The following is a 22573-nucleotide window of genomic DNA, read 5'->3' as shown; positions in this document are numbered from 1 at the left end:
CAGTGGCTCATTAACTGCATGTTAATTGAAACTGAAAGTTTGTCAGATGATTCAATTCAGTTACATGTTAAATGGATTCAGTGAAGTAAGCATTACTGCTGTGATGAAAATCTCTCTGGAATTGATTTGTGAACTGATTTGGAGGGATTCAACGACTTTATCAGCAGCTCTGCTGTTGTGAGAGCTGGTGGAGGTAGCCGTGCTCCGAGCAAAACAAATCATACTCTTCTGTTCCCCCTTAAACTGCTTTAATTACTGCCCAGTATGTTCCCTTTCCAGGACATGTGTTAGATAAATTTGCTCTGGAGAGCTGAGAAGCAAAGAAGAAACTGGGAAGAACTGAGAGTCTGGTTTGAATTCTGTAATCTCAGTGGCTGAAAATGTTGAATTCCTTATCTCTCAGTGGACTGAGCAGTCATAAAATTTACCTAAAGTTTGACTCAAACATAAACGTATGTTAAAATAAAAATGTATCTGCTTTAAACTAACGGACAAAAAATTCAAAATTTACGTTCTTCATAACTCATCTTTTATATTGGGCCACTGCAAAAGTCTTTCTTAAGTGAGCAATTTATTCTGTATGCTGTATCTGCTTATATGCTTGGTTTCAGTGTGGAGCCAATTTTTATTGCTGAGTTATAAACCCTTTGGAAAAAAAAGGGGCTTGTAATGGAAACGCTGACAGACCTTTAACTAGGTCAGTCTTATCTGGCTCCATTATCTTTGCTTTTGTTAAAGCATTAAATGGCTGCATATTTGTTTATCTTTCTCACAGTCCCAGAATTTTAACATGGGTATATTATTGAATTGTTCTTTCTTCAAAATGTCATGAACATTTGAGAGTTTATCCAGACTTTACAGTGATCTTTAAAAATAAATTGAACTGTTGTGTCTTATTCCGTGATTTTCTTGCTTATACAGTCCATTTAGTTTGTAGTATGTCATTACAATACTAATACCAAAGTTTGCCTTTTTTTCCATCTATTATACTGTATTCTTGAATTTTGTTTCGTCTGTTGTGCTTCTTTTTACACAAAATGACAACTACATTTTTTGTTTGTCCCATTCAGATGAAAAGCCATACCACTGCAATTTTTCTGAAGAGGAAACCCCTATGGTAACATCTCAGTTGGAGGAAATTCCAAAGCTGGGAAGCCGCAACACCAGAGAAAACGAGGCCAATGATTCTAAGCCAGAGATTCCAGCTTTGGTGTCAGCACTGGAGAGTGTCATCAAGGAGCCCTTTTCGAAATACCACGATCTGAAAGGTTCTGTAGACATAAAGATGCCAGCATTTCACCACAGCCAAGGGCTTTCTTGCTCCAGTCACTTTGCTGGCTTTGTTTCGGGTGTGGGCCAGACATCTTCAAACATGGTCATGGACTTGAAAACGTCACTTGAAGTGCAAGCTAGTCGCTCTAGAGAAAATTTGCTAGACTTACACAGGGATCATCCTCTAAAAGAAAAAGGTGCAGAAGCTCACGAGGCAGCTCCACTTGATTTGAGTGAAAAATCAACAAGGGATAATTCATGCAATAAAAATTTGAATACATCCTTGCAAGCTGCTTTAATTATCTACCCATGTCCTTTCTGCAGTCACAAGACCTACTACCCTGAAGTCCTGTGGATGCACAAAAGAGTTTTGCACAAAGTCAGCTGTAACTCGATGGTCCCCCCTTGGGTTCAACAGAATGGATTCAAGAGTATTAAAAACAACCTGGTTTTTCTGGCAAGGAGTGGGCGTACCGGCCCCCCTCCCGTTCTCGGGGGCAAGGAATGCCAGCCTTTGCCCGTTGCCAGATTTACACGCACTCAAGTGCCAAGTGCATTGCCAGGGTCCAAAAGCAGCTCTCTTCCTGTTGGGATGACTGCTAAGTCTGGGAGTATGCATCAGTCAAAGGACAGCCATGCGTTTGGCCACTGTGGTCCACGCTTATCAGGTCTTGATGGGTACAGACAGCCCAAATTAAACCATTCCCAGGAGCAATACAGCATAGCAGCACAACAGCCTCCGCTGAAAAATAAATATGAAGCAAATTCCAAACTTATGCAAATGGGAGCATATAGCAGAAGTGTAACGCCTACTCAGGCAGTCATATCCAGGCCTAGCACGCAGTCCAGCAACAGTAAACAGGTGGAAAAGTATGTGGTCCCCCAAGGAAGTACTGGTTTTGTCCCTTCAGGTAAGCACTGTGCGTCTGATTCTGTGAAGGCCAAATTCAACCCACCACCACAGTATCATCCCCTGTGCAAAAGCGAGCAGTACACTAAACACGAAGAGCCATCGGTGCCTCAGAGGGAGTCTCACATAAAGGCTGGTAATGAGATGAGGACATTGGCAAACTGCACAGCCGTGGCACGAGCAAGTCCACTGATGCAGCCCCAGCCTAGCGCAGCAGGAATTTCTTCGGCTTTACACTCCAGCAAACAGGATCCGGGATCAGACGGGCATGAGAAACGTTTGGACATTTTAAATATCTTTAAAACATACATTCCAAAGGACCTCGCTTCGTTGTACCAAACCTGTGGTGCCAACAGCCCTGTCCTGGATCATGCGGGTAAGATTTCATAAGCCCTTCCACAGCTGGGGATGTGGCTTGCTTGCTCCTTCTTCATTTTGAGCCACAGCACGTTGTTTTGCAGTTTCCTCCTTCTCCTTTTAGCTGTTGGGATTATAAATTCATTGTTCTATCATTTCTGGATAGGCTTGAATAGACTTGTTTACCGATCTTTAACATTGCAGCATCCCCCCTCATGCACTGTGTGACATTTCTGTCACAGGTTAAATGTAGTTGGTTCCACCTGGAGTATTCCTGTTGCTTCGTCCCTTCCCTTCAAGCAGGCTAGAGTTACACAGATGTGCTGTCACACTATGATCCCACTGATATGCTGGTGCTGGCAAACATCATAATCTTTTTGCTTCGGGCAAAATAAACATCCTCTGGGGCTTATCTGTGATGTTATTTTGGAGGTTTTGTTCAATTTTTTCTGCAAACAAGTCTTCCAACAACAGAGAGGTAATCACTTGTCAGTGTCCTTTGTCTTTCTTGACAAAAGTCTAAAGATCTCCTTGTCCATATCAAAAAATACTATAGTATTTTTCAAACGATTCTTTTGATCTATTTGTTAGTTTATAATTAAAAAGAGGTATAGCTGAATATGTGTCTGCTAATTCACATAAGCTGGAAAGGCTGCTGTTCAAATAACGAGTTTAAAGTTTAAGGACTAAAAAAGTACCGCCACATTTAAAAAAAAAAAAAAAGGCGGGGGGGGAGGAAGAGGATAAGAAACCTGTGCATTTGCATTTGAAACCATACTCTTCTGACTATCTGCCAAAATTAGTTTGCCTCAGTGGAAACTGAAAATCACACTGATTTATTACTCTTGAGGTGGGTGTGTGGGGGTGGAGAACGGGAACCACAGTCCCTGCTTTTGCCCTTTGTAAACCATCCAATTTTTTAAGAACTTCTGTTAGTAGAAGCTGTGCAAGAACTGACTTTCACATACAAAAAGTACTTGTTTCTCACCTTTACTCCTACAACTGGAAATAGCTAATATGCTCACCTGACATAATGCTCTCTATTTCATCAAAGGAGTGTGTGAAATGGAGCCTGTGACCCCACTTTGTAAGGGGGATGACAGGACATTCAGAAGCCAGCAGCCTTAAGTTGTGGTCTAGGTCCCAGAAGGTGTACGCAAGTTGACTGCTCTGGCAGCTGTGAGGCATGAAAGGAGCCATGATGTTCAGTCAGGTCTTTGTGGAAGGTCTGTTGGAGAAGACAGAGGCAAAATCTGTCTGAAATAGCTCATGAGGTGTACCTTTCAGCCACTCCGTTGTCGCTTTTAATCAGGTAAACAGTAATGCTGCATAAGAGATGACTTTTATTACTATTGATCATTCAGCAGGTGGTTAGAGGCTGTGTAATTATTGTAACTATCATGAAGCTTATTAAAACTATCATGAAACCCATGTGGAACACTGGGGCACAATAAAATAAGGGCAGGATTTCCAAAGAGGTCTCCATTTACCTGTTTTTTTTTGTTTGTTTGTTTTGTTTTGTTTTGTTTTTAATAGGGATTTTATTGCCAAAATGTTTTTGCTGGGCAGTGATTTCCAGAGACACTTTAACTGGAAGTTATTTAGTGCCTATCTCTGCTTTGAAATCTCTTCTTTCATTCCAAGTGTTTTACAGCAATCAAGTTTTCAGAACTTGAAACTTTTTTTTTTAATGTAGCTTGTCTTCCTTTTATATACAACTTCCAGGTTGTTGATGGTTCTTCGAACCAATTGGCATGATGGCTGTTTTTCATAGCACTAAAATAAAAAGCTGCTGCAGGCAAAAGGAACAAGATCCTACCAACCGCAAATAGAGGAAGCTAAATGAACCTTGTCTGAAATAACACATGGTCCTAGACTGAGCCCTCTGTCAGTATGCATCATACAACTAAGTCTTCATGTGAATAGGGCAATCATGACATAAACGACAACCAGAAATCCCTCTTAGATATGCTATTTGTCACGTTTTTTCCCACTTGAATGTTCCTGATAAACTTTACTCGGGTGTTTGGTGCTAATATACCCACATCTTGGACCATATTAGAATATTTTAGTGCATGGTTGTGCAGGGTTTAACTTCCCTTATAGCGGCTGGGTTTATTTCTGGGATCCTTCCTTTTACATTTGTGTTTATTCCAGCATGCCCTTGGAAAGTAAGTTGTACGTGCTGTTGTGATGTAGCTGCAGACACAACGCTTTCTGCACTTAGGCTAGGTTCGTTTCGCACTGCCCAAACTTCCCAAATGCTCGCAGGGAAAATCTCATTGTTGCATATAATAGTTATTTGTTTTGCTCATGGTATTTACATGAATTGCGGTATTAGGAAAGGATGGGTTATGGCAGCAGATGCGCTCTTTCCCTGGGGCTCCTTTGAGGCCAACTTTGAATACTGTTTTCACAGGAGCCCCCATTCAGGTGGTCACCTCCAGCTACCTGGATTTGCCAGTACCTGCAGTCATCCACCCTCTTTTGTTCACCCTCCTGTGTCCTGAGTGATGGCTCAGGGGGGCATTACCTTGCAACAGCGACGCCCATAGCACAAAGCTCAGAGGAATCAAAAGCCTTACACGCTCCTTCAGAAATACAACGGCAAACATACCTGGAAGCCATCCACTTTTTTCCACCTATTTTTTTTAAGTAACTGCCATAACATCAGTGCCAGGGAGGGGTTGGATGAAAGTGCTAACCCATTCTCCTCCGCATTTGTATGCTTTTAGCTTACCACAGCGATTCTCAGCCTTCCCTCCTCAAAGCACAAGATGTGGGTGGGAACAGCACTTCCACGCAGGCCGTGAGATTGGGCCTACGACGAGTGCTGTGACAACTCTGGGGCTTGGTTCAGAGCCTGCCATTAATGCAAGTCTCTCTAGGACCTGGCTTGAGGCTGCCCCATCTCCCCTGTCTTCCTGGGGTTGAGGTGTGCAGGTTCCTTGGCTGGGGCAGTGGTGTCCTGTGATGCTGAGTGAGCTGTGCTCGCTAGGGTGTATGTGCGGCATGTGTGGACGGAGTAGGAAATAGCCTCACTGTCCTGAAGGCCTCTGGGCTCTTGTGGTGGTTGTTCGTGTTGTTGTAAACAACAGGATAGGATGGTTCTGGCTGTCTTTGGTAGCAGAAAAGCCATTTCCTGCTTCCCAGAGCGCACAGCATCACAAAAAGGAGTTGGAGAAGAGTGTACTCATCTTTCCTAGAAAGGAGGCCTGGGGTACGGAGGGATTCAGGGCTTCCCAGAGGTGGCAGAAAGCCATCCAAGGAGCCCAAGCCTCCTGGGCTCTCCTGGCAGCAGAGCCCAGCCTGTCTCTGCAGGCTGCTGCTTGGGGCAGTGGTCCAGCAAGGGCTGCTTCTGGTCCCTCCTTGCACTTCATTTAGCTTTGGTCTCGAGCTTGCAGCTGTAGCTCTGGCCGGTGAGGGGGAAATGTTGGTAACATATCAGGAAATCCGCTTTAACCTTTGCTACCTCACGAGGCAAATCCGTCTTATTAACTGTGAAGCTCTCATTGAACCTGATGTGATTTTGTGCGTGTGTTTGTGTGTGTGTGTGATCTGGATTTGGCCCTAAATCATGATCTTGTATTTGAGTGCCAGGAATTTGGAGCTGAATGTTCAGTTATATAATATAGGCTGTGCTGCCATCTACAGGAGGTGTTGTTATGAAATGAGAAATCAGCTGTAGGATTTTAGGGTGTGTTTTTGGTTTTGTTTCCCCCCCCCCCTTTTTTTTTGTAGCCAGACTTTTCTTCACAATCTATATTGTGGTAAAAATCATCATAGGACACTTGGTGCCATACAAGCAGAGGAGGTGGTAGCCCATCTCCTTTTCCATTCACTCTGAGGTACAGCAGTCTGTATTTTGGATGAGCCCTCTGGCACCCTGCACTTGATTTTCAATATTTTTTTTTTCCATAACACTTTTTTGTTCATAATTTTATTCATTTAAAATGCTATAATAGGAGGAAAAAAAAAAAAAAAGAAAGAAAAGACGAAACTTCACTTCCGCTGACAACCCCATGAGAATTTCTTTAAAAGCCGAAGTACTCCAGTGGCAAATGAAAACATCAACTCTTCCCTTCTGAGGAGGGCGTTTTACCAAAATAGAAAAGATGATGTTCAGCCATATTATTTTTTTTTAAAAAAGCCCAATAAAAGTCAAATGTGTCTTTTTTGATCAGCAGCAAAAAGACAAAGACCAGCCCTTTAAGTCAGATACTGTAAACTGACCTTTGGAGAAAAAGGAGAGGTTTGAGCGGTTTTCCACAAATGCTAATGGCCTAGAAAACATGTTTACCGAGGGCTGGAGGAAGGCTGCTGCGCCGCGACTAGCTCAAAATGTCCGGAATGACACTTTCATTCACAGATGTCTTTCGTCTGTGCCTCCGAGCTCCGGGGTCAAAGCAGCACCGGCAGGCAGGTAGGCAGGGGCTAAAGGTTTGATCAGTTTGTGATGGCTCCACTCACTCTGCATTTGTCTCTGAGGTATTGCCGCCCGGGGGGGACAGTCGGGCTCTGGTCCTACTCACTTCCTATTATCCATGTGACTTGTCTCCGCCACGCTGGAGTCACTTTGATTTGCCTGATGTACTGCTTGACAAAGCTGGGTGATGGCTGAAAAGTGGATCCAGCTGCTCTGAAAAGCGCACACCTGACATGCCAGTCCTGGTGCGGGCACATCATGGGGAGCATTTTTTAATTCAATGTAATTTATGCATTCTTGCAGTCCTGTGTGTGCCTGGCCTGTCAGCCAGTGCCTAGATGAAGGCTGACAGTTGTCATCCAGGGCCTGAAGGTAGCCTCACATAATGACACATTAGACATACTAATGATGTTTTCTTCTGGCATAATGTTTTCTTCTCAACTTTCCTCTCTCCTCTCCCCACCACCCCCTCCCTTCCTCCCTCTCTCCCTCCCTTCCTCCCTATCAACTACAGGGATGCTTAGGACACAAACACGCCAAGGAGACTGCGTCTGCAGGGAATGTGGAAAATGCTTTAACCAACCCAGTCACCTCAGGACTCATCAGAGGTCCCACACAGGTATATTTTCACACTTGCTCTTGCTTTCTCCCTTTCCTGCTTGCCTTCTTTCAGATCCGGCTGACAAAATGCCAAGAATTATGTTTCACGTACCACGTTAACCTCAGTAATTCAAATACCTAAATCTAATACACAGGTTTTTTATTTTTACGACTATTGCTCTTGTTCTCCGGATATTGCTTACCTGATCCCAACCCGAACTCCATAAAATTGCAATGCATTTAAGATAAGTCTGTTTGCAAATGTTTTATTTTAATTAGAGAGTAGGGTACTCAGAAATGAATATGCTAATGAATTCTGTTGCCACCAGCACAAATTGAAATCAAAGTACCCCTTTCAGCAGAACATAAGGCTTTGTTTTGCCTCATCGTTGCTGTTGACAGGACCGTTTTTGCAGGAAACGAGATTTTCCTCAGACCGGTTGGTCAGTCCTAAAATCAGAAATCCCTACCAGCCGTTTTTAACCTGGCACAGTCTGTTGTTGAGACTGGGGGAGGCGAAAGCCACCAGTGTCGTTACCTCCTGAGCATTGCACGAGACAGTGAGACTAGCGGGCTCTTTCTGAAAAGTGTGAATGATGCATACATAAGCCAGTCTGATGCAAAATGACAGAGGCCAAATGGTAAGTAATGCAAGAAGAGGGTCCCTTTACACATAGACTGATAATTAATGTTGTCAGTGATTGCTTTCTTCAGCGCTGAAGTCTGAATTAAAAAGGGCAGTGGCCCTAGGCTGCCATTAGCACACTCTCTTACAGTAAGTGTTACGGTAAATTGGTATTTTCCGGCCACAGGCTAGTAGCTGGTGTCTTTTTTTGAACGTGGTTAATCTGTAATGGTCTCAAATAATGTACACACACTAACGAAGCTTGAATGTTCATCTGTTAACAAGCCCCCTTGTTCCCACAGTGGTGTTTGAGTCTAATGGACTCCGAGGTACTGAAGTTCACACCACCTCCGCAGATGCCCCAAAACAAGTATGTTTTACAATTAATTGGATGTTTGGTTTTTAATGTGGTAGCTGGGGAAAAGTTGCACAGTGATACTCATCACTAAAGCACTGACTGTTTTATAACATGTATAAATAATAATGGTGTTGCTTGATATTTAGCTCTTAATTTTTTTAAGCATTTTATCAAAGTCTGTTATATAGAGAGTCAGTTAATTGTAGACCAGGTAGTTAGTGTTTAATTAAACATGTTACTGACTTACTGGGGAGTGGGTGGGATAGATAACGCTAATGCACAATGATATGTAGTAGTGAGATGGTATTTAAAGAATTCCTACAAATAGTTTGCTTTTACAACTAATGTTTTCTGCTGCAGCAGTGCAATTAACGCTTAGTCTGTATTTTTCTGAAGAGTCTCCATACCATAATATCCAGTACCTAGTCTCTGAAAGGCTCATCTTCCAGTTCCTGTGGACTCTGCAAGTTAGTGCGCTTTCCTCTTTCTAGACTAGTGTTTCCTGTCTTAACAAATGCTTCTCAGCACTCTGAATTATACGTGACACAGCTGTGATGTAGAAAACCATTAAGCTGAAATTTCATATGTCCTGTATCTTTGGAGACTACTGTCACACCTAGGAAGGTGGACCTTCCTACTCCGTGGCCAAGCTTGGCAGGTGGGTTTCAGGGCATATCTTCTCATGGGCAATTTTCTTTCATTTTGGAGCTGCCTCCAGCATCATTCACTCCTTCTGCTTTCATCCATATTTTTAATATAATTTTTACTACAAAAAAGTTTTACATACTGCCCTCCCATATCTTACTAAGCAATTGCAGATGATTTTTGCTGTGCTTAAAGAACGCAGCTTAATATCAGTCCCACCATCATGAAGTTTAGGAGCTGTTTCCACTTATTCAATAAGCATCTTCACCAAGTCGCTTAGTTCACGTGCTGCACCCTTCGTGGAGACCCTTGGCATCTTCTCTGTTGTCTTGCTTCTTTCTGCCCTGGAGGCTACTCTGGGAGTTCATCCTCTGCCACAGGAATTATCTGACCTGCAGTTAGGTTGTAGGAGTGGCCAACAACTCCTCATAAAGTTTTCAAGATGATGTAGCACTTCATGTTTTTCTGGGTAGTGGTTTTTTTGGTTTTGTGGGACAGTAGCAGCAAAATTCTGCTCTAATGGGAGAACTAGTTGAAAATGCCCTCTTTGATGTTTACGTAACCAAATTGTGCAAGGACATCCATCTTAGGAAAAGTATATGCTGAGGAGAAAAACTGCAGCTCTGCAAACGAGCTCAACTATTCTTTGGTTCTCATCATTTTAATGATCTAGATTTAATAAACCTAAGCGCCTTGAAAATGCTCTTTCATCTTTTCATGCTCACGGTTTATCTCATATGTAGTTGAAATTGAGTTCTGAAGGCAGTGTTCTGTTTTGTTTTTCTTTTTGGTTGGTTGGTTGGTTTTTGCCTTTTTTTTTTTCTCTAAAAGACAATGTAAGGTCAAAGTTGGAATACATTTCCAAAAACTTCTGAAGTGGTCATATCTACCCAAAAAATGCTGTGGCAGCTCAGATGGACTCTTTTTGTAATTTGGGTTGTATTACTGCACAATAAATTTACTCATAATCTTGTCTTTGTAAACTACTGCCACACCACAATTTATTGACTAACTTCTTCCACAGCAAATGTAGTTTGCTGTTGCAGACAACAGTCCATGTCAATCTGTCTTCAAAGTATTTGATTAAATTACAGCATCTTTCAATACAGCAGAATACTGGGTAGAGGTTAGGCTCGTGAATCGTTTCGTCTCTTCCCAATCAGTATTTCTCCCACAGAAGCTGTAGTATGATCGCTTTTCCAGGAGATACCTTCCTTTCTTTTGTCTTGTTTGTTCTTCAGTATCAGCCTGTGTCTCAGTTTGTCGGTGTCTGTGTCAGTTAGGATTATTCAGTTGTCTGCTGTTTTCCTTGTTCTCATCGCAAGCAGGCTTTGCAGTCCCGCAGAAGCCTCCACCTGCACAGTCCCTGGGTTTTAGCAAGGGAATACGTTCATTTCTACCTGCAGCTGCAGGGACCTTTAGAAGCACAGAGAGTAGCTCTCGCACCAAGAACAATGCCTGCAGCGCTCTGGAAATGTTACTATTTCCCACTTTAAACATTGTCACTCTGTCTTCATTTCATTTTAATTGGGGACAGATCTATTCTTGAGAGTTTACAGTGTAAAGTCAGTTCAAGTTACAGAAGTGCCATGCACATGCTCCGAGCAAGAAACAATAGTTAGCACGTACAGTAGCTTTAGAAGGATTTTTTTTTTTTAATGTTAAGTGGAAACGATTCACTTTACATAATGTTTCCTCCTCACAGGTAAAATATCTTCCCTGGAGTAGTCTGCTAAAGAGTGAAAATATTAACATTAGTATTTCGCACTTCCCCCATTCCCTTCAGTAGTCATGGAAGATCATCTCTAAAGGTTTCCTTTATAAAAGAAGGTTATGTAGGGTTTTTAAAATTCCCCAGCATAGTAGCTTACAATGGTGCTGCATTATATAGCAGTTTTCTCACAGAGTAATTTTAATTCCGCATGTTAAAAATAGGGTCTGCAGCCAGGCTTTTTCAAAAATGAGCCAGCTAAATCTATATTTAGGTGTCCAAATAGGAAACCTACTTCAGGGTAATGAACTGCTAACAGCAGATGCAGGTGTGCAGCAGTACTGCAAAGTAGGCCACCTATAGGAGTGTGTGAAGAATTCCACACACACACGATTTTGATGATAATAGCATTAGGCTGCATTTCATGCTTTGGCATTAGCACCAATGAAATAAATACCTTGTTTCCTACATTTTGTTTATACTTCTTTCATAACATTGTTTTCTGTGTTCTCTTCTACCTGAATGCTTAAAAAAATCCATCAGATGAATTTCTCTTGAACTCTAGAATATTTCTTAGTCTTCCTTGTCTAAAGGTCAAAAAATGCTTATTATATACCCCAAGTCAATACAATCTGTGCAAAGTCATGCAGATTCTCTTGAAATGCTGCCATATTAAACATACTGAATATTCTGAATATTCTTATAAATGCTAAATATCCCAATATATCCATAATTAAGCTTGCTTATCCACGATGAATATGTATCTTAATTTGGAATACACTAAGCAGCATCCAAAGACCTGATTTAGTAAGCATGAATTCCGGGAGCACACTCCAGTCGCTTATACATAGCAAGACAAAAGCTGGCTCCCTTTCTGAAGGGTCCCTGCACCAGTGTGAATCTCAAAGGGGCTGCAGCTCTTGAAGCAAAGCTCTCCTAAAGCTTGGGGTCGTTTCAGAGAAACTGCCCGATTCTGTGACGTTGCAGCCAGTAGCCCAATTCCCAAGTGCATTCAGCGGCACAAGGATTGACCTGTAGCCTGCTCATGCAAAATGGTAACAGCATTGGTGGCAGTGCCTAATGCGTATGCCTCATATTTAACATCACCTGTTGTATTTTTAAAAGCATATAAAAACGTGGCCCACTTTAGAAATATGATTTATCAGTGACAAGTCAAAAAATATGCTCTAAAAATTTTAAAGGACAAGTAATTGAATTTTTTGAAGGCATAATTTACTGGTTAGCAACAAGAGTTCTGTCTAATTAAGAGCCTATATATATATGTGAAGCATATTTACAGTGCTGGAGCCAAAGACACTCTAGTACATCTGTACATCCATAGTTCTCTCTACACATTTGCTTTTTATTCAAGAGAAGCAAGCAAAACCCCCAAAACTCAAACCATCACCCTCTGCAGAAAAGCATCCTTTTACTCGTAGAAAATCAAGCAAAAGCTACCAGCTAGGGAAAAAAAGTGAACCATTGGTATCACAGATATTTCTGGCTGAAGCTTTCCACGTGCCAGAAGGCAATGACCCTCCTTTTCTGTGAAAGAACTACAGACACTACACTTTTTGGATGTTGTTCATGGAAAAGAGGTGTGTGCAGCAGATTCTGAATCACAGGAGCATAACACCTTCATTGAGGAGTCCATGAGCTTTAGCTTTCTCTGCTATGACTATTTAAAAATATTTCTTTTAGTGCTCAACCTTGAGATAATGATGTGAGTAGTCAGAATTTGGATGACTGGAAGAATCCTTCAAGAAAAAAATCTGTGTTGCAAAGGGACCTGGGATCCCTTTGCTGGGGACATGTTACCTCCAGTGTGTTTATAGTCCACCTACAGTAAAGCAGCTGGAGGGAGAAGGGGAGGAGCGAAAAAAAAAAAAAGTTATTTAAACCATTGGCTTGGTGTTTTTATTTGGATCTGAAAATTTGGCACTGTCTGTTAGAAGTCCTATTTATGACATTTGTTCATATGAAATGTCTTGTCCCAGTTCCTTGTGGAGTTTCTTCTAAAGATCATGATTAATAGTTCAGTCCTCATTATTGCAAATGTTATTTTTAAATAGTTATTCTGAGAACAAGAATTCCATTAATCAAAATAATAGATAATGAACAAATAAATGGCAACCTAATTTGTCTCGTTCATACATATGGAGATTATAATGCAAACAATCAAGGAATCATGGAGGCTGCTGTACTGGAATCCGAGTAATATGCATGTGTTAGCTATCCATCAGTTTTGGAGCCTTATAGACAGGATTAGCAGCTGTAGGTCTTGTCCCTGCATTTTCCCCTTTCCAGCAAACTGAAAAGGTGTCCATGCTCCAAACTGATTATTGCAATTTATTTCAATGGCATGTCATGTGATCAGCTGTCTCCAATATATTAAAATGTGCACAGACTAATTTTTCCTTTTTCTAGTTAACTGGTGTAACGCCCCAGAATTCAAAATTAAAACAGCTTCTGGCATGGAAGCTATAGGTTTCATCTACACAAAAAGGGCTTTTTTTTTTTTTCTTTTTTTTTCTTTTTTTTCCTTCTAAAGTTCTGGAAGTGAAGAAAGCTTACTTTTTAAAATGGTAAATTTTGCAGTTCAGGAAGAATTCAATCCAGCTGTGTATCAGATGGTTCAAAAACTGATGTGCATGCTAGCATATCACAAAACCAAAGGCTATGGGGTAGTGTTTGATCTGCTGGAAAACCCGCCTTTGGTCCTACTGTGAATGGGTGAAATGGGGAGGAACCTTCTACTTCCTTGGGTGCCTATGGGGTGAGCCACTGGGTGGGCTTTTGCAGACACAAAGCCTCCTGCCCAGGGAAACATCCTTTGCCTCCACCCACCTGCAGCCTCCTCCGCTGTGGGGAGGCCATTTCTGGGAGGCTTTCTTTGTCCTCCTTTTGCTGGTATTCTCCAGGCAGAAACCACACACTCGCATTTGCTAACGCTGCATTTCAACCAAGCGCTGTAGACTTCAGCTCTCCCTCTCACTAGTGCCACTGCGGGAAAACCTGCCTCCCTGTGGAGGAGGAGGACTTCTCCGACGCTAAAGTGGCCAGCGGGGAAGCATCCCCAGCCCTGTCCCCCTCTGTGGATCCCTGTTGGGTGGAAAGAAGAAAAATCTTCCCTTTCACATGCCCCTGATGCTGCACGGTCTGTGGGCGGGTGGTGCCTGGACCCACAGGGCAAGCCGCCACTGCTGGCACCCCACCGGATAGCTGTCCTAAAGAAGCACCCCGAATTACCTCCTTTTTTTGGTTCTTACCCAGGGAAACTGGGGCGAGACGCCCGCCCTCCCCTCTTCTCCTCCCCCGGCTGGGAGAAAGCCTGCCGTGCTCCCCCGTGTACGGGGAGCTGGTTCGATACGAGATGTTTTAATGATGAATGCCTCCTCTCGGAACTGTGGTTCTGTCTCTCAGGCATGATGTAGCCGTGCAAAAATGTAAAGCATCTTTCTTAGTTTACTGCAGGAAATTCAGCATCCAACTAAGGAAGTTTTATCACATCTCTCATTCAGTTACTGTTTCCTACATTTCAAATATACTGCGGTCTGTACAGCGGCTTTTTTTTTCTTTAATTTTGTTGCAAATCTTTCCGACTTAAACCAAACTTTGACTGGTAAATGTCATGAATCTCGGGCCAGGTTTAATTAGGAGTTTTCTAAATCTATTAACAAAAGAGATGCACTTAATACATTATGTCAACCAGAGCTGTGCTTTCTTTAGCTATTTCTAGGGCTGCCATAGGCACAGCTTGAAACTTGCTTGGATTTTACATGGGTGCCGTATTTTATGTTGCATTAATTTAAAATGGTCTGTTTCATTTCATCAAGACTTTAGCTTAAGGATAATGCATTTATGTAAGATTAATCTTGCCATGTTGTTTTAGGATCAGGATTGTAAACTGCATTGTTCCGACAGTGATGTTCTAAATGTCATTTTAAAGCTTTTCTCAGGAGCTGCAGGCTCCCACTTATTCATGATGTTATCTTTAATTTCACTTGATTTTCAGAATATCCCTTCTATTTTTTCCACGTGGTAATTATTCATGAAAATTGGCTAAAAAACCTAAAAGGAAGATGACAAGGGGAAGAAAAAGCCTTCTTAACTTTTGACAGACCTGCACAAGAATTCAGTTTTCCTTCTCCGAGCGGCCTCTCTGACCTCCAGCTTCAGCCCTTTTGAAACTCTGGTCTAGCTCTGAATCCCTCTTGGCTAGCACAAAATTCCTCATTTTGGAGGCCTCCTTCCCTCCATGTCCTTAACTGTTTCTGCATTGCTCCATCAGACGCTATCACTTGCTCTTCTGGTCCGTCAGAGACCTTGCAGGGGCCCAAACAAGCGAACATGCGTGATGCTAATTCGAGGTAACGAGCGCCAGAAGGGCTCGCTGGACGCATTGCGAGCGGGAGCAGCGACGCAGGCGCGAGAGGATAAGGCGAGGAGGTGAGAATGAGCTTTTCCCTCTCTCCTTCTTACAGGGGAGAGACCACACCAGCGCCGACGTCACCCACACGCTGCCTCTCCGGAAGGGAACCTAGAGCCCCGGTGGAGGAGCCCGCGCCCCGGCTGCCCTTCGACTGCAGCCCCTGCCCCGTGGGGCAGCCCCCCACAATGCCGGCGGTGGAGCATCCCTGCGAAGCATCCCCTTGCTTGTCACCACCGTGTGGGATTGGGAACGGCGCTGCGCTCCGCTAGGAGGGGGGTGCCGCCGCGCTGTTAATCATTTTAAAATAAATGAAGATGCTCCGCGAGATATATATAAATTGACGTACTAATCAGTCCCATGGTTCCTTATTTCCTTTATAATAAACAGCGGAGTTGGCAAGCACTGTGGCAGCACAAGGCATCTATATTAATCAAGAGAAGTTTGAGACACTGGAAAAATTAAACTTTATGTGATTTGGACAGCATGAAGAAGTTAAGCACTGTAACAAAAACCTCCCTGATGCTCACAATGACTATTTGATACATTTGAAAAACAGCAGTGGATTTGAGGGCTGGAGAAGTATTAATTAATGAAACTGCCACTGCCTGTCATGCTGAAAAGCAAATTAAAAAAGAGAGAGAGAGAGAGAGAGGAAGAAGGGGGGGTGCGGGGAAAAGGTGGCATTCGGTGCTGAGAAAGCAATGCTTGATGAAGGATTAAAGGAACTAAAGAGAAAGACCGTCACTCTGCAATGGTTTGTTTCATTACAGTTTGGGGACCACTTGCATTTCTAGGGCTCTTGTTCTTGACTGTGCACCATTAATAGTATGTGAATATGGAAATTGAAACACTTCCACAGAAAAGCTTCTATTCTGCTTTGGAAAAGAAAAGCTAGTTGAACACTAAGAAAAACAGGCTTCTGTGTTTTACTCTCAGGACCTTTTTTGTAACAGGGCTACTTTCTTCGACCTGATCACAAAGGAAGTCTTCATGTTAAAAAAATAAAAATTAAAAAAAAAAAACAACAAGCGCTCAGCTGTCTAACGCCGCTGATCTGTATGTTTCTAACGGAGAAGGTGGCATGGAGTACCTTGGCCCTGATGAAGGCACCGTAGGCTCCTGCATTTTGTCCAGCAGGCCAGCTACTGGTCCTCCCTGGGCCTGGTGACTCTTCGAGAAGATGAATACCTTCTTTTGTGGTGGCAGGTTAATGTTCATATAATGTGTCATGTCTTGTACTTGGTGATCACTGGTGGTGTTAGGAAAAAAAAGAAAAAAAAAGCTTTATATACCTCTTCTACAGTAACTCTTTAACTGCAAGTTTTCAAGGTGGGGTTGTGGCACATAACAGGTTGTTAAACCATGCAGTGTAAGCAATTAAAAATGTATTCCACAGATATAAATATTTTCTTTTCTTATTGCTGTGACACTATGTGTGATGGTAATATTTCTGAGAGTTTCAGATTTTGCACATATAATTTTATGCATTATCAAAAGTTACTGCTGCCTTGAAAGAAAATGTTCTGTGAAAATTTTTGCAAAAGCTTTACTAGTTTTTTTCTTTTTTTTTAATTGTAACATTTTGTAAAGGCAGGAAATGGATTAAAAAAAAAAAAAACACAAAACCTAGCATGCTAAATATATTTTTCAAAAAAGCAATAATTTTACATGTACAGAAATGATGCTAACCTTTAATACAGGTGAGAGCAACAGTTTACTTAATACAATAATGGAATAGTGCTGTTTTTGTAGGGCTTCTGACACAAAGATTTGTTTAAAAAACAAAACAAAACAAAAAAACCTTAAAGCTTGATCTTTCTGTTCTAACAGTTCTGGTTGGGGGGGGTCTTTTTTAAAACAATCTAGTCAGTAATTGGTTTTGGATACTACTTGTTACTTGTTTTTAATTACTTGACAGTTTTTGTTACTTTGCAACACTTGCAACAATGCAAATTAACTTTCTTATGTATTTTTAAACTAGTTTTTCCTTATACTATTACACCAGATGTATACCAGAGTTCTCTGTAAGTCTTGGTGTAGTTAGGAATGTCTGTGCAAATGCTTAAAAGTGACTGTAATTAACTGTTCTGTGAAGTTATTTCGAGGGAGGTCGCATAGACGCATTCCATTGTACACCAAAAAAAAAAAAAGAGAAAAAAAGAAATATTTTACTGTGTTGCTTAATGATTATCATTTTGGGTTTGCACTAGCTTTCTTTTTGTTTGTTTGTTTGTTTTTGTTTTTTGTTGCTTTTCTGAATCATATTCTTCATGAGTGAGAGTTCAGGAATGCACAAAGCTAGTTGCTTAGCCTATTTGTTTGTGTTTTAGTTATTAAAAATTCTTGTGTACCCAAAATGGTGCGAAAGTGTAGTGTACATTTGTAATTTTTCTTTCATTTTTTTCAATATTTTTTTTTTTCAAGCTGATACAGAAGATCTTAGTTAATATTTAGAGCCAAAAGCTTCTTTCTGGAGCTTTTCTTCCAAATATCTGACAGAGAAGCTAGTGCTGTCACTGCCATTACCAGGGTACTAATCAGCAAAGTTTACAATCATAATTTAGCTACACGAAGAACAACAGTAAGGGAAATCAGTTTAAATAATTATATGCTGTGTATAGCACAGAAATGAGATTTTCACTTAATTAAGCAAGAAATAAAAGTGGGTGGGAGAAAGCCAACCTTAAAGACCATCTGTTTTCAGAAATGAATCCCATGATTTCTTTTTTCTTCTTTATTGTTGTATTGTATTGATTTGTTATTTTAGTTAGGCCTTAGTATTTAAATTGAGTTGTGTTCCTTATTTATTTAGTCAATGGGCTTTGATCAGCTCCTTTAAACAACGTGATAAGTTTTTTGGCATGACACACTCCTGTAAAAGCCCTTTTATGACTGTTACAGGGACTTTCTACTACCTCTACCAATCTACTGTTTCTTCTTCTTAACAGGTTTTTATGGTGTTGCAAGTCTAATGTAACTTAGACAATAAAGGGTTTGATTATCTACACTGTAGATTCTCAGTGTATCTGCCATCTCTCTCTCTCGCTTTCTCTCACTCTCTTTCTGGTTTCGTATATTTCATTATAGCTAAAGTGCAGATGAAAGAAAGACCTCTTCGCAATAATTTTTTTCTATCCCATATGACCTGCGCTATCTGAAAGTCAAACTTAGAGAAACTTCTTCTGTGGAGATAATCAGCTATCGCATTGTCATAATTCTGTTTGCATTCCTGAAGTTCTTTCTGTCAAAAATATTATGAATAAATCATTACATAGTGCAAAATGGAAAGTGGATGAGCCAAAACAGTTTTAGTTTTGTATTTGAAAACCACTTAAAGCACTTAGTGAAAAGACTAAGCATAAATTGCCACCCCCATACTCTAGAAGACTGCTTACATGCAAACAGCTAGTTAAGAAAATCATCCTCGGGAAGATAGCATCTTCCATTTGTGCAAAAAAAACCTCTTCTGCTATTAACTGTCAGTTGAAAAATCTGTTACTTGAGTGATTTCCACGCTTTGACATCATGCAGGTTCAGGAGGACCTCTAAACACATTGCCTTCTCCTGGTGCTCTGTGTCTTGGAGAGCACATCTGTTTGGCATGCTCAACGCTTCAGAGTATGCATGACATTTTGAGCCACTGTGTATGAAATCATGTCCTTCTAATGGGAATGTGTCCTCCTGTTTGCCTGGTTTCATACTTAATGGGTTCATGACCAAGCTGGTAGGGGTTTTTTTTGTTCTCTTCCCTTGCTGTATTCCTGTGTTAAGCTACTTAGAGTATACCTCAGCAGCTCCAACAGGATTGCTAGAATTCATTGGCACATTTTGGGATTCTGCTTCAACAGTCAATCCACAGTAGAAGACCTGGAACGAAGCAAGAGGTAACTTCTTTATTAGTTTCCTGCTGTATAAAGTATGTTGGGTTAAAAGGACGAAAGGTTGCATTTCATGTCAAATCAAATTTCCCGCTCACTCTGCAAGCCAGAACTTTAAGCCAGCAGTTTCATGCAAAGCACTGAGTTGTACAAAGTCTTTTTCCCCTCATGCTTTCTCCACTCTCTTTTGCTGTGTCCGACAACCACGTATTTCAGTGCAACCCAATGCTCTAATGCAAAGCTTTAGAGGATTCATTGGGATCATGGAGGTAAACAAGCGTGTACTTGATCCCAATGTTTAGAGAGAAACTAAAAGGAAACAGAATATGTTAATATACATAAAAAATTCCTTCAACTTTAGTTTTTCATTAATTATAAATTATGATTGTTTCTGGAACAGCTAGGGCATAAAACAATTGAAAAATCATTGAAAGCATAGGTGTACTCCTCTGTTAGCTGCTTTCTGTGGGGCTGTGGGTATGCTGGCATTCTTGAGAAGCATTTTAACCATCTGTTGACAACCTTAGCTGTCTTGAGGTAGGCTGTAATTGTTACAATTTTATCTATAGTGACATCTACATTTCTTTTCTTGATCTTCATTTGTGCTACTTTTTTTTTTTTGGGGGGGGGGGGTGGGGAGAGGAATTAAAACCCAACCCTAATCCTCCCCTGAAGTTGCCTTTAGCTGGAGGCAAAGGGCAAAGCATAGATGGGAGAAAAACCAAGCAAACAAAATTGTTTGTGCAGTTATGGTGTTCTAAATGAGTATTGTTTCCAAAATGATCACCTATTACTAGTCAAAATGAGGGGCACTTCTACTGAGAGGGTTAGGAAAGGATGACATGTTGGGAGTAGGAAGCAGGCACAAAACGAGATCATTTGGTTTTAGCTTGGGGTAAGGGATTGAGAGCATGAGCATGACCCAGCTTTGTAGGTTTGAATACTGAGGTGGATGACGCCTTCATGGCTATGGGAAGAAGAAACGGAGAAGGCATGTGAAAGTAGGGGGCTAACTTTTGACCCTTTGAAGTTCACGTAAGTAGATGGAAGGCAAAATCTGAGAAAGGCTAAGACTGAGGATGGGACTAAGGAGAAGCCAGGAGTGCAACAAGAGTTTCATAGGAGAATCACCAAAGTCTTCTGAGTGCAAAAGTTGCCGAAAATGTTGCAGTCAACAGTGTGAGAAATAAAAGAGTGGTGGATATGGAGCTTCAGAAATTAATCACGAAATTTAAGCTCGGTGAATCATTCTGCGAAACTTTAGTGGCATGAGCTTGAATGACAGAAAATAAGGGAATGCCTTTTTGGATCTTTATTCTCTTGACTGGTAGGTGAACCACAGTTAGGACTATAATTACGAGTAGTTGAGGCTGGGCTAAAGGGTGCAATATCCAGGGGGTTTGGAAAAGCTTATTGCTCTTTTCAAGAAACAAGCAGACTCTGACTAGCCTCAAGCAGAAAGAAAAAAAAAAAAGGAAAAAAAAAAAGGAAGGCAAGAAGGCATAGTGTTTTAAGCAGATGCTGAACTGCAGCAATCCTTTGAGGTTGCTAGAGGGCACATTCAGATAGCATTCTCTAACATAACGTATTTAAAGATGCCTCATAGTATGCTAGATAAAAGAGCTGGGGATGCTCGAAGCTAATAAAAAGTACCCAATATTAAGATGGCTTCAAACACTTGTCTCTCTCTGAAATCCTTTCTATCACAAACTTCAGTTCTGGTGCATGTAAGATTGGTATGGATGGCTTGATTTGTTTGTTCCTATGTCATCAGTGTTATCTACAAAGGTGAGTTACTTTCAAGAGTTTAGAAAATGTGAGGTGCCCACGTTCCCCTTCTATAAGTGAAAATCTGTGGCTTATTTCATCATCATCATCCTAAGTATTACAGGGATCTTAGAAGATTTTTCCAAGAGGAAAAAAAAATATATATATATATATATATTCTAAGTATTATTTGTTCTGGTATGATATAAAAGAAAAAATATATATATACATATGTATATATATATTCTAAGTATTCTTTGTTCTGGTGTGACATAAAAGAAAAGGGGCACTGGCCCTGCAGTTCATTTTACTGCCAGGATCCAGCTTTCTTTTCTGAGACACAGCTGTGTTGTGCCTTGCCTGGGACAGTTAAGGAGCCACTGCTGTTTCCTGAGACCCGTGGCTCGCCAACAGAGTGCTGGAGTGGTGCTCCAGAAAACATGCTTCTGCTAGGAATCTCCTTCGGTGACCGTAGATCGCAAACTCCATCATTTCCTGCTTCTAGCATGAGCTTTCAGGAGAGCAGTGCTGATTTCTGCAGGAAAACTGTGTCTGCTCTTCCAGGAGGGAGCCAGGGATGGGAGGTCGCTTCAGTCAGCTTGCCTAGGGGACTGTTGTGATATAGGACTGTTAAATGATGCCTGTTTTGCTGTCTGCCGCTTCCCCAGCCTTGCCTTTTTCACACGTTCCTCTCCTTCCCCCGCAGAGAGCACAGCCATACGTGGCTGCTTGCATGATGGAGGAGGTGACACCTCCAGAGGAGCGGTGGGAATTTTCTGTCGACAAGGAACCCACGTCAGGGGCTTGCTGAGAGTGTCGTCCCCTCTGCCAGGGGTTTCCTCTCCCTCCCTGCTGCCAAATGGCAGAGCAGTTGTGTGGCTGTGCTCCAAATAAGGCTCAAAAACTGGCTGCAAGTATTGGAATTATTGTTTTCTTCCTCTTATAATTTTCTTTTCAAATAGAGCATACCTGGAGTGCATTATTGCAGAGTCAGTCTGAAGGAAGCCTGGCGCAGATGCAGTATTAAGCACTTTTTATGTACATTGGAGTGGTAGGTTTACTAGAAAGGCTCTAGGGCCCTTTGCAGTGGAGGACTTGTGGAAATTTGCTAATTAGAAGGAGGGATTATGTGGAAATTTGCTTAGGTGCTTGGTCCTTGGTTGCTCACCATCCCTGCTTTGACAGGAGCCAGCAGTCCCGAGCTCCTGAGCAGGGGACATGTACCAGGTCTCCTTGGAGGACCCTATGTGTGATGACTAACTGAGACTCTGGCCAGTGATTTCTGGAGAGGCTCTTGGCAAGTTTGTGTTCACCCTCTGCAAGCGTAAGGGTTCCCTAGCGTTTATCTGGAGGTCATTCACGGGCAGGAGTGACATGCAGGAAGCCTGTGGGAACTTCCTGAGCTAGGCTGACCGCAGCACTAGGGTTAAATCCGAGCAGACCCAAGGGAAATTCCAGCGAATTCACCATTTGTTATTGCTGAAAATAATCTGATGGATGATTTTATAGATCTGTTTCTTTGCTCAGCGTTGTACGTGACGTTTGACAAAGCAATTTGCCAGTTACAGTGTTCAGGGTAGCAGGAAGGACAG

At 41.7% G+C, this 22573-nt stretch overlaps 1 protein-coding gene across 10 annotated transcripts in view; it reads left to right on the top strand.

The window, feature by feature from the left end:
* The window catches only part of ZNF516 (zinc finger protein 516), a 168130-nt gene extending 150371 nt beyond the window's left edge, over window positions 1–17759 (top strand). For 7 of the 10 annotated variants that reach the window (XM_083826719.1, XM_083826714.1, XM_083826718.1 and 4 more), the window contains exons 3-4: window positions 1071–2558; window positions 15389–17759. In XM_083826719.1, the coding sequence (XP_083682845.1) occupies window positions 1071–2558; window positions 15389–15630 (1730 nt within the window). In that variant the 3' untranslated portion in view covers window positions 15631–17759. Of the gene's footprint in view, window positions 1–1070; window positions 2559–7479; window positions 7585–8492; window positions 8561–8944; window positions 14498–14919; window positions 15275–15388 lie in introns of those variants that run through there. The other 3 variants (XR_014580650.1, XM_083826722.1, XM_083826715.1) reach the window with 3 other exon arrangements.
* The last annotated feature ends 4814 nt before the right edge of the window (window positions 17760–22573 follow it).

The sequence above is a fragment of the Anser anser genome, assembly GCF_964211835.1.
Source record: "Anser anser genome assembly, chromosome: 2".
Classification (NCBI taxonomy): Eukaryota; Metazoa; Chordata; class Aves; order Anseriformes; family Anatidae; genus Anser; species Anser anser.
Note: the sequence above shows the minus strand (reverse complement) of the source record. Positions and strands in the feature narration are given on the sequence as shown.